We start from the raw sequence: 12,156 nt of genomic DNA, 5'->3' as shown, positions 1-12,156 counted from the left end.
AAGACGTCGAGCAAGGTTGACAATGGAATTTGAGGATGAGTTCATAGCTAACCGTAATTTTGAGGGGGAAAGCAGTAAATAAGGTGACGATCTGTACCGTTGTAGAGATACTTGGTTTCCATTTAAAAACTCAAATCGTCACTTACAAATCTGAGAACAATACAGTGACAAGCGATTTTTCACTGACTTTTGTGTGTCCAGCTAGCTTTATTACATTCGTGCAACGGTTGTGCGCCAGTACGCAGGAGCACCAATATACAGCTAATATCACCGTATCAAAGCATGGGGTATATAAAACGATGCAAGGAAAAAGTGCACGATACACATAAACACAGGATAAGGCTACAGGTGGGACGCTGAGTATTGCATACATCCGAAGGATGGACGGATGGATGGACCTGTGTCTTTATACGTTTCAAACGTTTAGAGGTCTGGAAAAAATAGCATCAAATTCCGCAAATGTTACATGTCCGCCTAGAGTCTCTTGATCAAATGGTATGGATATGTTTGAGGATCCACTGTAATATATTTCGTTTTCGTGTTCGATGCGAGCTTCGTGGCCTTTACGAAACATTTCCTGGAGAGGGAGCAGCCAATGTAACAAAGTTCTGCGATTGTCCGGCAGTATTCTTTCCAAGGCGTCTGGATCGCACAGAAAATTATATTTGATAGCTCTTAACTGGGCATCAGATACGCTCAGCCATGCCTGCAGAGGTGGGTTTGGTATCTCTCTGCCGTCGTGATACCGGCAGACAGTCCAAAGAAACGCATAGAACAGTGATTCGAGATCTTGTCGGTACAGGAATCCCCCCACAGATAGGTCCAATACAGTGAAAGGTGTAGGGACCATGCAAGACTGTGAAGTAGGATCAAGGGTTGTGTCGAGGGTAGCATAATCCAGATTGGCCAATATGCCAATTGTGCGGCCATGAGTTCTACGACACATGAGATCGCTCGAGACAATTTTGAGGTGTGCGTTGCAATGCATGAATATTGCTTGATAACCTGTGGATTGCTGGCTGAACTCAGGTTTGAGAGATGTGAGTTAGTTGATTAGACGTACTTTGAAAGACATCTCGCAAGACATACACAAGGTCATTGGCCTCTATCAATCTGGCTGGAATGATTTGATCCCACTCCATGATGCCAAAGACGCGACCAGTGCCACCGTCACGCTAACCCAGCGTGGGATCGTTGTTGCGGATAATACAGACTCAGAACGTCGCGGGCTTCAACAGCTGCCAAGTTGGAACTGTTTACAGTAATTTTACATGTCACAACCTAGCGCAGGCTCAGCTCTTCAGAGTCCCCATGGAATCAAATCATCCCACCGAACATTTTCTCTGCAAGTGGCAACTCTGGTCCCTGATTGTCCCTTTTCTCTGATTCGGGAAAAGGATGGTTATCATGTTCCTTATCATGAATATCGAGGAAACGGCTCACCAAACGAGTTCGCATTGTTTGGAATTCCAGGCGACATTTACATCGGTGTTTCGGAGGAGTCTTATAATCTTTATGCTCGAATGGAACAGTCAGCAGCTGTACCGTGGAAACTGTGGTGTGGTCCCGCACCTACTGCCGTCTCCAACTCACCTGTCCGAGACTCCGCTGTGGGTAATGACCTTCACAGGTCACTTATTCGCTATCCCTTTCTGAAGGAGAATCGTTACTTGTGGTGTGATGGAAAAAAGATCGATTGGCTTACAAAGAAAGTTATTAACACATCCCGATCTCAAATCTTTGATGGTGGAATTTTACCTTCCACGTGTATTGGAAAGGGAGCCTGGCTCATCAAGAGGGTTCTTGGCTATGAGCAAGGGTGTAAGGAAAACTCGAAACGGATGATATCAGAAATCAACGAACCTGACGAACCTGGGTGCAAAGGCCCAGCATGGAAAAAGACGAAGCATTCCGAATCATCCTACGGCCAGTCACAATCAAAGGTAAGCGTCTTCGGCCACCTCACAGAATCCAAATATCGTCTGTGACTTTTAACTTCTATTAAAAGCCTCAGGACTTGAAGTCGGAACCCTCAGCTACTGGGACCTCTTTATCTCTCTATGATATTTTCGTACCGGCACGTGTGGATGGCTCAGTGGAATCATTAAATCGAGGAATCATCGATAATGAAGGACATGGTAAGCAATATGGTAATAGTATAAGTGGTGGTTTTTTGGTGTCTGTCAACTCGTATCCACACGGTCTTATGAATGCAGGGGACGTACAAACTAAAACTTCAAGTTGCTCTGCACTCGTTCCATCAGCTGAGAACCATGGTGGGATAGCTTCTTCCGCTGGCGCACTGCTTCGTCAACCAGAGAATGCGACTGACTGTCGAGATGTACCAAACCAGTCTGCCCAAGGGCGACCTATTTACGACGAAAGTACTGGGTTGCATGATATCATGCGTACTCTTCTATTATCGAGCCTTCGAGAACCACAAATTCAAAATATGGCACAGATGTTGAAGAAAGGTGCGTCTCTTGACATTCTAGACTGCTCACTACTTTATGAATTGATATTCAGTCATGGACGATGCTCGAGGTGAGGTTAAACAAGTACAAGATCAGATGGAACAGGAAAAAGCATTTTCTCAAAAGCAGATCAAAGAGCTTGAGAGCCACTTCATAAGCGGTTTGTATCTAATCTAATAACTTTGGTTTACTGCCACACATTTACTTGGTCTCAGTGAATAAAGCGCAAGCATCCGAAATCAAAATGCTGCAAGATGAGCTTGATAACAAGCAGATTAGTGGTGTGTATTATATATCCCGTGCCTTGTTATTTTTCGTTTACATCTGCCAAAAAAATCCGTTTTTCCGATGCAGCAAGGTCAGCGGCCGCCAACGCGCAACAGCAGGTTCAGGAACTCGATCAATCAATGATCCTTCGTATGTTTATTATGCTGTCCTCGATCTGTTTCCTCGCTCAAGGCAGTTTCAGTGAAGCAGCAAAATGCGTACTTATCTGAAAAGCTTGCGCGCAGTAAGTACTCTTTTGAAGCTTCGCAAATTTGTTCGTCTTATTATGGAATAAACAGTCGTGACTCTACATACCACTAAAGTGGAAGCTCTAAACAAAGAATTAGAGATGGAAAGTAGCCTTCGTAAAATGGCGGAGGAACACATGAAAACGATTCTGGTAAGCTTTGTTCTCTAGTGGTCTACAAGTGGGCGCGCCTGCAACTTATCGTTTGACAGTCCTCACATACTACCGGAAAACATATATAATTGCCAATCCACTAGGCTGTCCGACCAAAAACCCCGAACTCAGAGCAGTTTTCTGCTCGGATAATTTAGATTAGTGTAACACGGTGTTTCATTTGATAATACATCTGCAAAATGGTCGAACTCGCTTGATAGTTTTATGGCTAAGCGCAATTCAAAAGTCTGAGCTGATCCCATTTGGGTTTCCAAAACTTCCTCCAACATACTTTTGAAGACCAATTTCGGTCAGGTGCTATACCTAAATCAAGAAAAATCTATCCCCAGAGGGCACCAGAATTTCTCATCTGAGATTTCCGGAAGTGGGTATTGCACCACATGCTCCGAGAAAAACAGTGACGTGTTCACTATAGTATTGTTATACTTCGTTCTACATACAATAACCGAGACACTACAGTATTGTACAGTGTAGGACCGGCATTTGAGCCAGGATGGGCGTTTGAGCCAATGAGCCATAGCACATGCGTTGTTTGTGTGATCACCAGCCACATAGCTCGAGCATGTTAAAAATACATGCGTATTGCTATTGTAATGTAAAAATCAAAGGAATGTGTGATTTCTTGTGCTATATACGAGGATAAAGCTCAACTTTAAGAGTAAATGATGTGTACAGTGGATATAATTTAGCATTGTGCCCCAAAAACTATGTACAGTAGTGCTATAGTATCACATACACATTTACAGTGTGATTTAAAGCCTTTTTGGGCTCAAGAGCATTGTGCCAGCGCAATGCCGGTGATGAGTATCAACCAAGACTGCTAATCTGAGTGAGATATACCTTAATAGGAAGGAGCAGAGTCGCAGTGCACTAGTGTTTGCTATATTTGGTGCTGGCTCAAATGCCCGGAAACCTGATTTCATCGTGTCAACCTATATTCTTGAATTGTGCATGCAGTTGCCATGATGTTTATAGTTTATTCATACAAATGTCTATACAGGTATCTCAGATAGATGATGTAACTGAATGGATGAAAATTGCAAGGGAATGGGGCCTGGAATGTGCAGGTATTTTGACTGGCTCAAATGCCAGTCCTACACTGTACTCTTTGTTCTCTTATGTGTGTCTTGGTACATATGTCCCAGTGCATTGTAAGTGTACAAGATCTGGATCAGGTCCTGGGATTGCCTTTGTGCTTTTATTGTTTTTAGTGTCTCTGTTTGTGCTCTTGTGTATGTATTATAACGGTCTGAGTTTCAGTTTACAAGAGCAACATATGAATATATAGCTAGGGAAACTACAATGTTTCCCTCAGTCAATTTTCTACCTCATCTACTTGCCCTCTGAATAAGTTTTAACTCATTCTATGTGAAAGCCTAGACATAAGATCATCAGTTGTCAGAGAACCAACTGAGGAGAAGAAAAAGAAGGAGAAAAGAATATAAACATTGTTGTTGTACAGTCACCTGATCAAATGGAATACTAGACAGATGGAATACTAAGTAATGTGTCTCTTTGAACATTAACAGACCCCCTCAAAGAGAATGATCGGAAGTGAAAAGCTCAAAAAAAGAGGAAAGAAAAATGGAAATACCAGGGTTGAAGGCTCATAAAATTATGAAGATGGTGAAATTGTTTGTGTGAGAGTGGTTTAGTGAAGTTGAAGGCATTGGCGAGATTGTCAGTGGTATTTATGTATTGTAGTGAAAGTTGATTGGTAGAAACAAGTTCGTGGATAAAATGGTATTTGATATCTATGTGTTTTGTTTGAGAGTGGAAAGAGGGATCACTAGAGAGGATAATGCCTCTATTATTATCACAGAAAAGAGGGGAGTTGAAGGGTTATTTGTGCTGGAGGCCAAGTAGAAGGGCACAAAGCCAGACCAATTCTTTAGACAATTCAGAAGCGGCAATGTATTTGGCCTCACACATTGAGGTTGTTACGGTGGCTCGTTTGATGGAGCACCAAGATACAATGTCAGACCCAAGTGAGGTGCAGTAGCCAGATACGGAACATTTGATATCTGGACACATTGCGAAGGATGTGTCAGTATAAGCGATGAGGCATACGACTGATGGACCCCTGAGGTGTAAACATAGAAGCCTTGGTCCTTTAAGGTAGCACACAACATGCTTGGCTGCTTCCCAGTGGGTGGGACCATAACAGTTGAGAAACTGGCTGAGTTGTTGGACTGCAAAACAGATATTGGGGCAGGAATCTTGGGCAATGTACATCAAAGAGCCAACAAGTAATTGGTATGGTGTGTCAGCCATGAGTTGGCGTTCAGAGTTGTTCTGTGGAGCATGTTGAGAACGGGGGAGTTGAATGCCAGGGTCCATAGGGACAGAAATGGGGAAGGCGTCCTGTAAGTTGAATTGATTGACAACACAATCAATCAGAGCTGTTTGGGGGATGAAAATTGAATGGGAAGCTCGCTCGCTGTCATACATGAAAAAGGTTTCATGTATGGACGTGGCATTCCACAACATATTGTACCCCACCCAAAGCACCTTATCTTGAAGTACACATTCCAAAGTACTATGTCACAAAGTTTCATATTTTGAAGACTGCTAGTTCTGGAGATATGAGTCAAACAAGAATGCTTGTATCACACTTACTGTCAGCCAATGGCAGCCACACTGAAATTTGACCACATGGCTTGTACATGGTCAGTTTCTGAAAAGGGAAAGTGAATTTCCTATGACATAATCTGTCTTTTTCTCAACAACCACTTCACCAATCACTCCGGTTTTTGGGGAGTAGGTAATACTTTCACGCCCCTTTCAGTCTGGATACTTTTAGAGGGCATCTAAATAAGGAAATTCTCCAAAATTCTTGTTTTACTATGGTGAAGGCTGAATTGGCATTTGTTTCTTATAAATAGAATACTGTGCCTGACTGAGTCATATTTTGCTCCACATTTTCAAATTACTTTTCTATTCTTAGTCTCAAAAAGACCACTCTAGAATCATCTAGAAATAGATGATTCTGGCCTTTTGAATTCCCATTAGTTATTTTGGTACTACCATTTGTAATTACCAACTAGGAAGGAGCCCCTATAGCCAAAAGGTATATAAGGAGGCCAACTTTCCACCTAATAAAAAAAAGCTTTTACTTAGAAGCAGTCCTCACATAAGTGGTCAACCACTCAGAAGTCAACTAGCTTTTGCCTAGGAAGCATACAAGAGGTATTGCCCACCCTAGGAAGCTTAGTCATCAAGTCACATCTGTCACAGATAACAGTAGTCCAAGTGTGATTACAGTCTGTGATTTGTTTATTATTTGCCACCAGTAGCTCTAGTATTCTATAGTTCATCTCAAACTTATATCAGTCATCTATTGATCTGGTGTAAGCTCATCTACAGTCATTCACTGAAGCATAGTCAAGCATTGCTTCACCCTTCTATCGACCATCAGTGTATCATAGTTTGTCCTTTATCAAGTGTAGGACACTATTATCTTTATTCTATTAGTCTCTCAACAGGCGAGGACTATCATTGTCACACCTAGTGTTGGCTATATCTTGAAGCTAGTCACGTAACACTTCAAACTCACATGTACCCTCACACTTCTATTCACATACTACCACTTGTCCTTTATATCACCAAGGACATATCTACCATTGTCATATTAGTCTTCCAGAGCACAAGGACTATCGACATACTCACAACAAAGGGGATAATTAATTTCCACCCCGCAAACGAACTAGGTTATTACCCATTGTCCAGCTTAGATTGCAAACTTCCGGTAACCCTAGGATAAAGAAGCTTTGGTAGCTATCCCATATCAAACACTTTATCAACAAGACATTGCGTTCAATGGAGATACTAATGCCGAAATGTGCTTCTCCTAAGTCAGAAATTTCCCACTTTGTTTTGAGATTGGCCTTGAATAAATCATGCTCAGATTGGGAGGAAGCAATTACAAGAAAATTGTCGACGTGAACAGCCGCAATGCAGACACCAGTGGGGGACTTACAAAAATAAACGCAGTATTCAGAGGGTAAATGGGTGAATCTCCAGTTTAACATGGCATCATTCATGGTTTTATTCCACACCCTACCAGCCTTTTTCATGCCATAGAGGCCTTTGTTCAGCTGCCATACAAAGTCTTCCCCAGGTCATTCATCGAGCCCATGCAGTTGCTCCATGTAACAAATTTCATCATCAGGGAGCTGACCATTGAGGAAAGCAGTCTTGATGTCTATTTGTTGAGCTTCCCACCCAAGATTGCCAACAAGATGAAGGAGAATGCAAAAAAACTCAAGACAGGCAGTGGGGGATGTTGTTTTGGTATAGTTGTGTCCTGCTACAGCTGTGAAGCCTTTACAAACGTAGCAGGCTTTGAAGCACACGGGTTTGCCGGTCTCGTTGCATTTGATTTTGAATACGGGACAGCCTCGCATGAGGTGGTGACCAGGTGGAATGGATGATATTGGTATGAGGGTGTAGACATTGAGTGCATGGAGGGAAGCAAATTCTTTGCCAAGCACCTTCTTCCATTCAGAAGCATGAATGGAATCCATGGCTTGTTGGAGGGAGGAAGGGTTGTCTGGACAGTCAACATTGATTGGCGCATTGAGTAGGGCGGAATGGGCGTAGGAACGGGATAGGACAGGCTGGAAATTGAGCCCTTCATTTTCAGCTTGTTTAGCGGATGGGGGAGATACTTAGCTTCAGGGGGTGTGGGAGGATTGTGTAGAGGGGGAGAATCAGTGTGGGATGGTGGAGGATCAGGGGGTATTAGTGCAGAAGATTGATGGGATTCTATGAAGGTGACATGATTTGATTGGACGACACGGTGACTGTTGGTGTTGTAGCATTGGTAGCACTTTGATGAGGTATTGTAACCGATAAGTTTGCATTTGATGGAGCAGGAGAATACTTTTGGGTTGTGTTGATTTTGTATCAACACAAAAGCACAAGCACAAATCTCTCACGAGTGAGAGAGGTCCGGTTTGCGGCCAAACCATAATTCATAAGGAGTTTGGTGAACTAGCAAATGAGTTGTCATTCGGACAGTGAGATAATTGGATGTCATAATAAACTTGTCCCACAAGTTCGGCGGGGCTTGGCAAGCCAGTCTCATTGAGCATGCTTTCCCCATCAGAGTGTGGTGTAGTCTTTCAATGCAACCATTGTGGGCAGATGTATGCGGGGCGGTAAATTGGTGAACTGTGTTGCAAATGGACAACCACTGTTGCATGGTGTCACTGTGTAGTTCACCATTGTCAGTTCAGAAAATACCAACACTATCATTTATCTCTAGCTCGTGTTCAAGTTGCCATTTCTGAAGTTGGGGGAGTGCAGCGGATATGGAGGGGAGTGGAATAGACGAAGAGTATGATGAAAAATCATCTATTGAGTTCATGACATACAATCAATTTAACACCTTGTTGCATGCGTGGAATGGGGGATCTGCTTTGTTTACCGAGTATACAATGCTCACATTTGTTTTTTGGATCTTTAAAAGAGAGAGGCATACCTATAGTGCACTGTTGGTGAGCCATCTCTTTTACTGCGTGGATGTTGGTGTGTCCAAGTCGTCTATGCCAGGTGTCCAGAGTGGTAAAAATGGTGTGATGAGCAGTGAGTGATGTTGGGGGCGTTCACAGCATACAATTTCTTTTTTGTGAGAGATCTGGACATAAGGCAAGTACCGTTTGTGGATGTGATCAAACAGGAAGTGGAATCAAAATGGGCGGTGCAGCGTTGTGACATGCACAGGGCAGAGATGGAGATAAGGTGAACCATTGCTGATGGGATGTATAAAACATTGTGAAGCGTGAAGTGGGCCCCTTGTCCTAAGTGGAGTTTGATAGAGCCAATTCCGAGTGCTGCAACAGATGAGCCGCCAACACCGTTAACGGAGTGAGGTGAGGTGGGTTGTAGCAAGAAGAAATTGGAGGCAACATTGGAGATGTGTATAGATGTTCCAGTATCAAGGTACATGGAGGAGACATTTGGGTCAATAAGGGTAGAGGTGTTGGTTTGAAGTGCAGACATGGGCGCATACAAAATGTCAGATTTGATATTGTCGTCCCAATTGATAGAGACAGTGGGATCAACGGACACAAGGAAACCATGGTATTCTTCATGGTTGGCTATAGAAGCAGAGGGGTAAAGTGTGTTGTCATGAGCAAGTGTGATGAAGGCAGATGATTCAGCAGGGTCAACAGGCAATGTGGTAGTTTTAACTTTAGGAGCTGATAGGTAGAAGGCGGTACTGTTTGAAGTATCTATGAGATAGGCTTGTCCAGAGGTATTGGTACGACAAACAAGGCCGGGTTTTGGGAGAGCAGAGGTGGCCCATGTAGATTGCAAGAATCTCATCGTGGTGTGATTCCAGAGGACCCCCAGGCTGAAAACAGTCAGCTACAAGATGCCCAGAGCGCTTGCAAGTGGAACATATGCGTGTAGAGCGCAAAAAAGTGGGTTTGGCTACCAATACAGTTTCAGGTTGAGGTCAATCAGATCATTGAACTTGCTGTTCAAGATCAAGTTGTTGGCAGATATCAATAGTTTTGAATGTATGGTTGGTTTTGGAAAGTTTGGAGGACACAAAATCATGGATATGTGTCATCTCACCAGAGAGAGCGTTGAGCATGCCTATGGTGAGGAAAGTCTCTTTGTCTGGAATTCCAATAGCAAAGATCCAACGAGCAAAATCAGAGAGGCATCTGCTAGTGTCAGAATAAGTTTTAACATGGTTGTATTTGATGTCAAGGAACTGTTGTATCAATAGGATTTGCAACACCGGTCCTGTTTGTTTGTGATGCTGTACCAATATAGCCCATGCATCTTTTGCAGTCACACACTTCTCAAGATCTTTCTTGTTATCGGCAGACCTATTTTGTAAGAATCCTATAATTGCTTTGTTGTTTACTTCCCAATTTGCAGCGCTGGAGGGATCAATAGTGATATTGGGTTTTGTGATAGATCCATCAATGTGACTACGTAGGAGGCTCATGTCGAGAACCTTGAGTACAGAGTGTAAGGGTGGCACCCTTCCTAGTCCTTATCTAATACTTACAGCCACATTTCCGCTTTTCTAGCATTATGTAATAACCTTATCTAGACAATCATCTAAAATCACTACCACTACATTGCATACCTTGTGCTAGCTATTAAAGCAATAGAACAAGGCCTTGTGCACTTGTGGTTTGATTAAAGGTGAAACCTTTACAAGGAGTTTCTGAAAAACAATGTTTTTTGGCTTTGCAAGAGACAATATTTGAACCCACGACCACCCCACTTGCAAGAGCTATTGCAACCAGGTCTTTTTTTTGAATATAACCACTCCACCAAAGAGCTGATATTACTATAGAAGTATACATCAATATATGTAACTAGTTGTTTTGCTGGACTGCTTGTAATGTACTTACAAAGTGATTGCCACACCACACAAGTATCAGCAAAGATTGAATTTGTAACAAATATGTTAGAGTATGAAATCAAATAACTACTTGGTACAATGAATGCACTTTGTAGTAGTGGTGCCAATTTCAGTACTAACTGTAGCTACTTCTGCAGACTTCCCTTTACCACTTTGACTCTTCTTGGTGTTCATCACCAGTGCCTTGGTAATATTATCTCCGGCCTCCTCCTCCTCAATATCAACTCCACCAGTGCCAATGAGCTTGCGAGAGAAAATGTCATCAGTAGACAAAACATTAATCTGCACTGCAGATAGTGCAGCGGCTGCTACTACTACTTCAGTATCATCTTTGTCAGAAGAAATATCCATTTTAGCCATTGCTTGTTCAACTTCTTCATTATAGCAATCTCCTTGCCCTGCAATAACTGCCTGAATAGTCTTGTGTGAAGAAAAAATATACTGGTTGAAGATTTTGTATATTTCTTTGACTTGTTTCTTGTTGGCTTTCATAATGAGGATTTTCTTGTAGTTACAGAACAGGTCAGAGCACTTTAAACCTGATTTGGCACCTTTGCCATCATGTGGAAATTCTTTGTCAGGAAAAACTAAGAAAACAGCCTATATAGCAAGATCAGAATGTGTTACAATACACAATTTTCGAACCTTTGAATTTTCATTCTCCTCTTTAACTTTATACTATAGTTTTCACACATTGTGCCATACGGCACTTTCCATATTTGTTCAAACTCCACCTTCTTGCGCTACACTGCCTTTATTCTTATTTTAGCTATAAGTCTCTCATGCAGTGGAGCTGGTCACACGGGCTGCACCCTCTGACATCATCAGCCACTGCATTATCAACTGTATAGTACAACATGTACAAACAACCTGTAGTGGTATATATACCTCAATAGATCCAGGAGACTCCTTAGCGAGTCCTCCTGTTGTATCCTCACAACTAACTTGTTGAAGCCTAAAGGGTAACCACTCCCTCATCATTCACTCTATAGCTTGTCTGAGTTGTGTGCCAGAGTAACAAACTCTTGGTTGTTACAGAATGACAGCCGCTCAGAATAGCCTATTTTTAACTCACCACAACTGCTCCCCATGCTAGAAATCCTGGAGTATTCATTGTCACATCCCATGTTTTTGCATTACTTTTACTACCAGCACGCCCACCCTCAAGTGACTTTGGTCCATGAAATGCAACTTCGAGAATCTGAGCAACAATGGTAAGTCAGTTCTTGTACATGATTTAGTGACTATATTACCTTGGCAATTGTGGTACTTTTGAAGACACTCTTTGTGTCCATTACACCGTCAGGGAATAGAACAGGTGGGAACATATCATACTTTATTTGCTCTCCAACCTGTTTGGCTACTTGTAATAATTCAAGCTCTGGAACTGAGGTCCTGTCAAGCTGGACTTCAAAATATTGCTGTGGGAGACCAAATATTTTGCTGGCTTCACCACAAATTTTAAAAATGACATCTGAACGGCCACTGCATAGCCTTTACTGAAACTTAGATTATAAAAAAATGGTTTGTTGCTTTTACATATGAAATGAATGGCATAAAACCGGCATACCAGGTTGCCAAGGTGCTGGCTATCCTTC

The 12,156-nt window shown here is 42.4% G+C and overlaps 4 protein-coding genes across 4 annotated transcripts; 1 reads left to right on the top strand and 3 right to left on the bottom strand.

Moving 5' to 3' along the window:
- Positions 1-192: 192 nt before the first annotated feature.
- Positions 193-610, bottom strand: SERLADRAFT_459901 (uncharacterized protein; the record flags this gene model as incomplete). Its single annotated transcript, XM_007315111.1, has 1 exon — positions 193-610. A coding segment is annotated over one exon (180 nt), but the record flags the coding sequence as incomplete, so codon positions are not given.
- A 38-nt stretch (positions 611-648) lies between these two features.
- Positions 649-1,164, bottom strand: SERLADRAFT_459900 (uncharacterized protein; the record flags this gene model as incomplete). The annotated part of the gene is made up of 2 exons (XM_007315110.1): positions 649-1,015; positions 1,064-1,164. Coding segments are annotated over 2 exons (402 nt in total), but the record flags the coding sequence as incomplete, so codon positions are not given.
- A 1,288-nt stretch (positions 1,165-2,452) lies between these two features.
- Positions 2,453-2,885, top strand: SERLADRAFT_366608 (uncharacterized protein; the record flags this gene model as incomplete). Its single annotated transcript, XM_007315109.1, has 4 exons — positions 2,453-2,474; positions 2,527-2,634; positions 2,690-2,757; positions 2,829-2,885. The coding sequence occupies 4 exons, from the start codon at positions 2,453-2,455 to the stop codon at positions 2,883-2,885; spliced, it is 255 nt and encodes an 84-aa protein (XP_007315171.1).
- A 6,752-nt stretch (positions 2,886-9,637) lies between these two features.
- Positions 9,638-11,050, bottom strand: SERLADRAFT_434853 (uncharacterized protein; the record flags this gene model as incomplete). Its single annotated transcript, XM_007315108.1, has 2 exons — positions 9,638-10,141; positions 10,679-11,050. 2 exons carry the CDS (start codon positions 11,048-11,050, stop codon positions 9,638-9,640), a joined length of 876 nt encoding a protein of 291 aa, XP_007315170.1.
- Positions 11,051-12,156: the final 1,106 nt, after the last annotated feature.

Source organism: Serpula lacrymans (genome assembly GCF_000218685.1).
Source record: "Serpula lacrymans var. lacrymans S7.9 unplaced genomic scaffold SERLAscaffold_4, whole genome shotgun sequence".
In the NCBI taxonomy this organism is placed as follows: Eukaryota; Fungi; Basidiomycota; class Agaricomycetes; order Boletales; family Serpulaceae; genus Serpula; species Serpula lacrymans.
The sequence above is the reverse complement of the archived record's forward strand: the minus strand, read 5'-3'. Positions and strand labels throughout refer to the sequence as shown.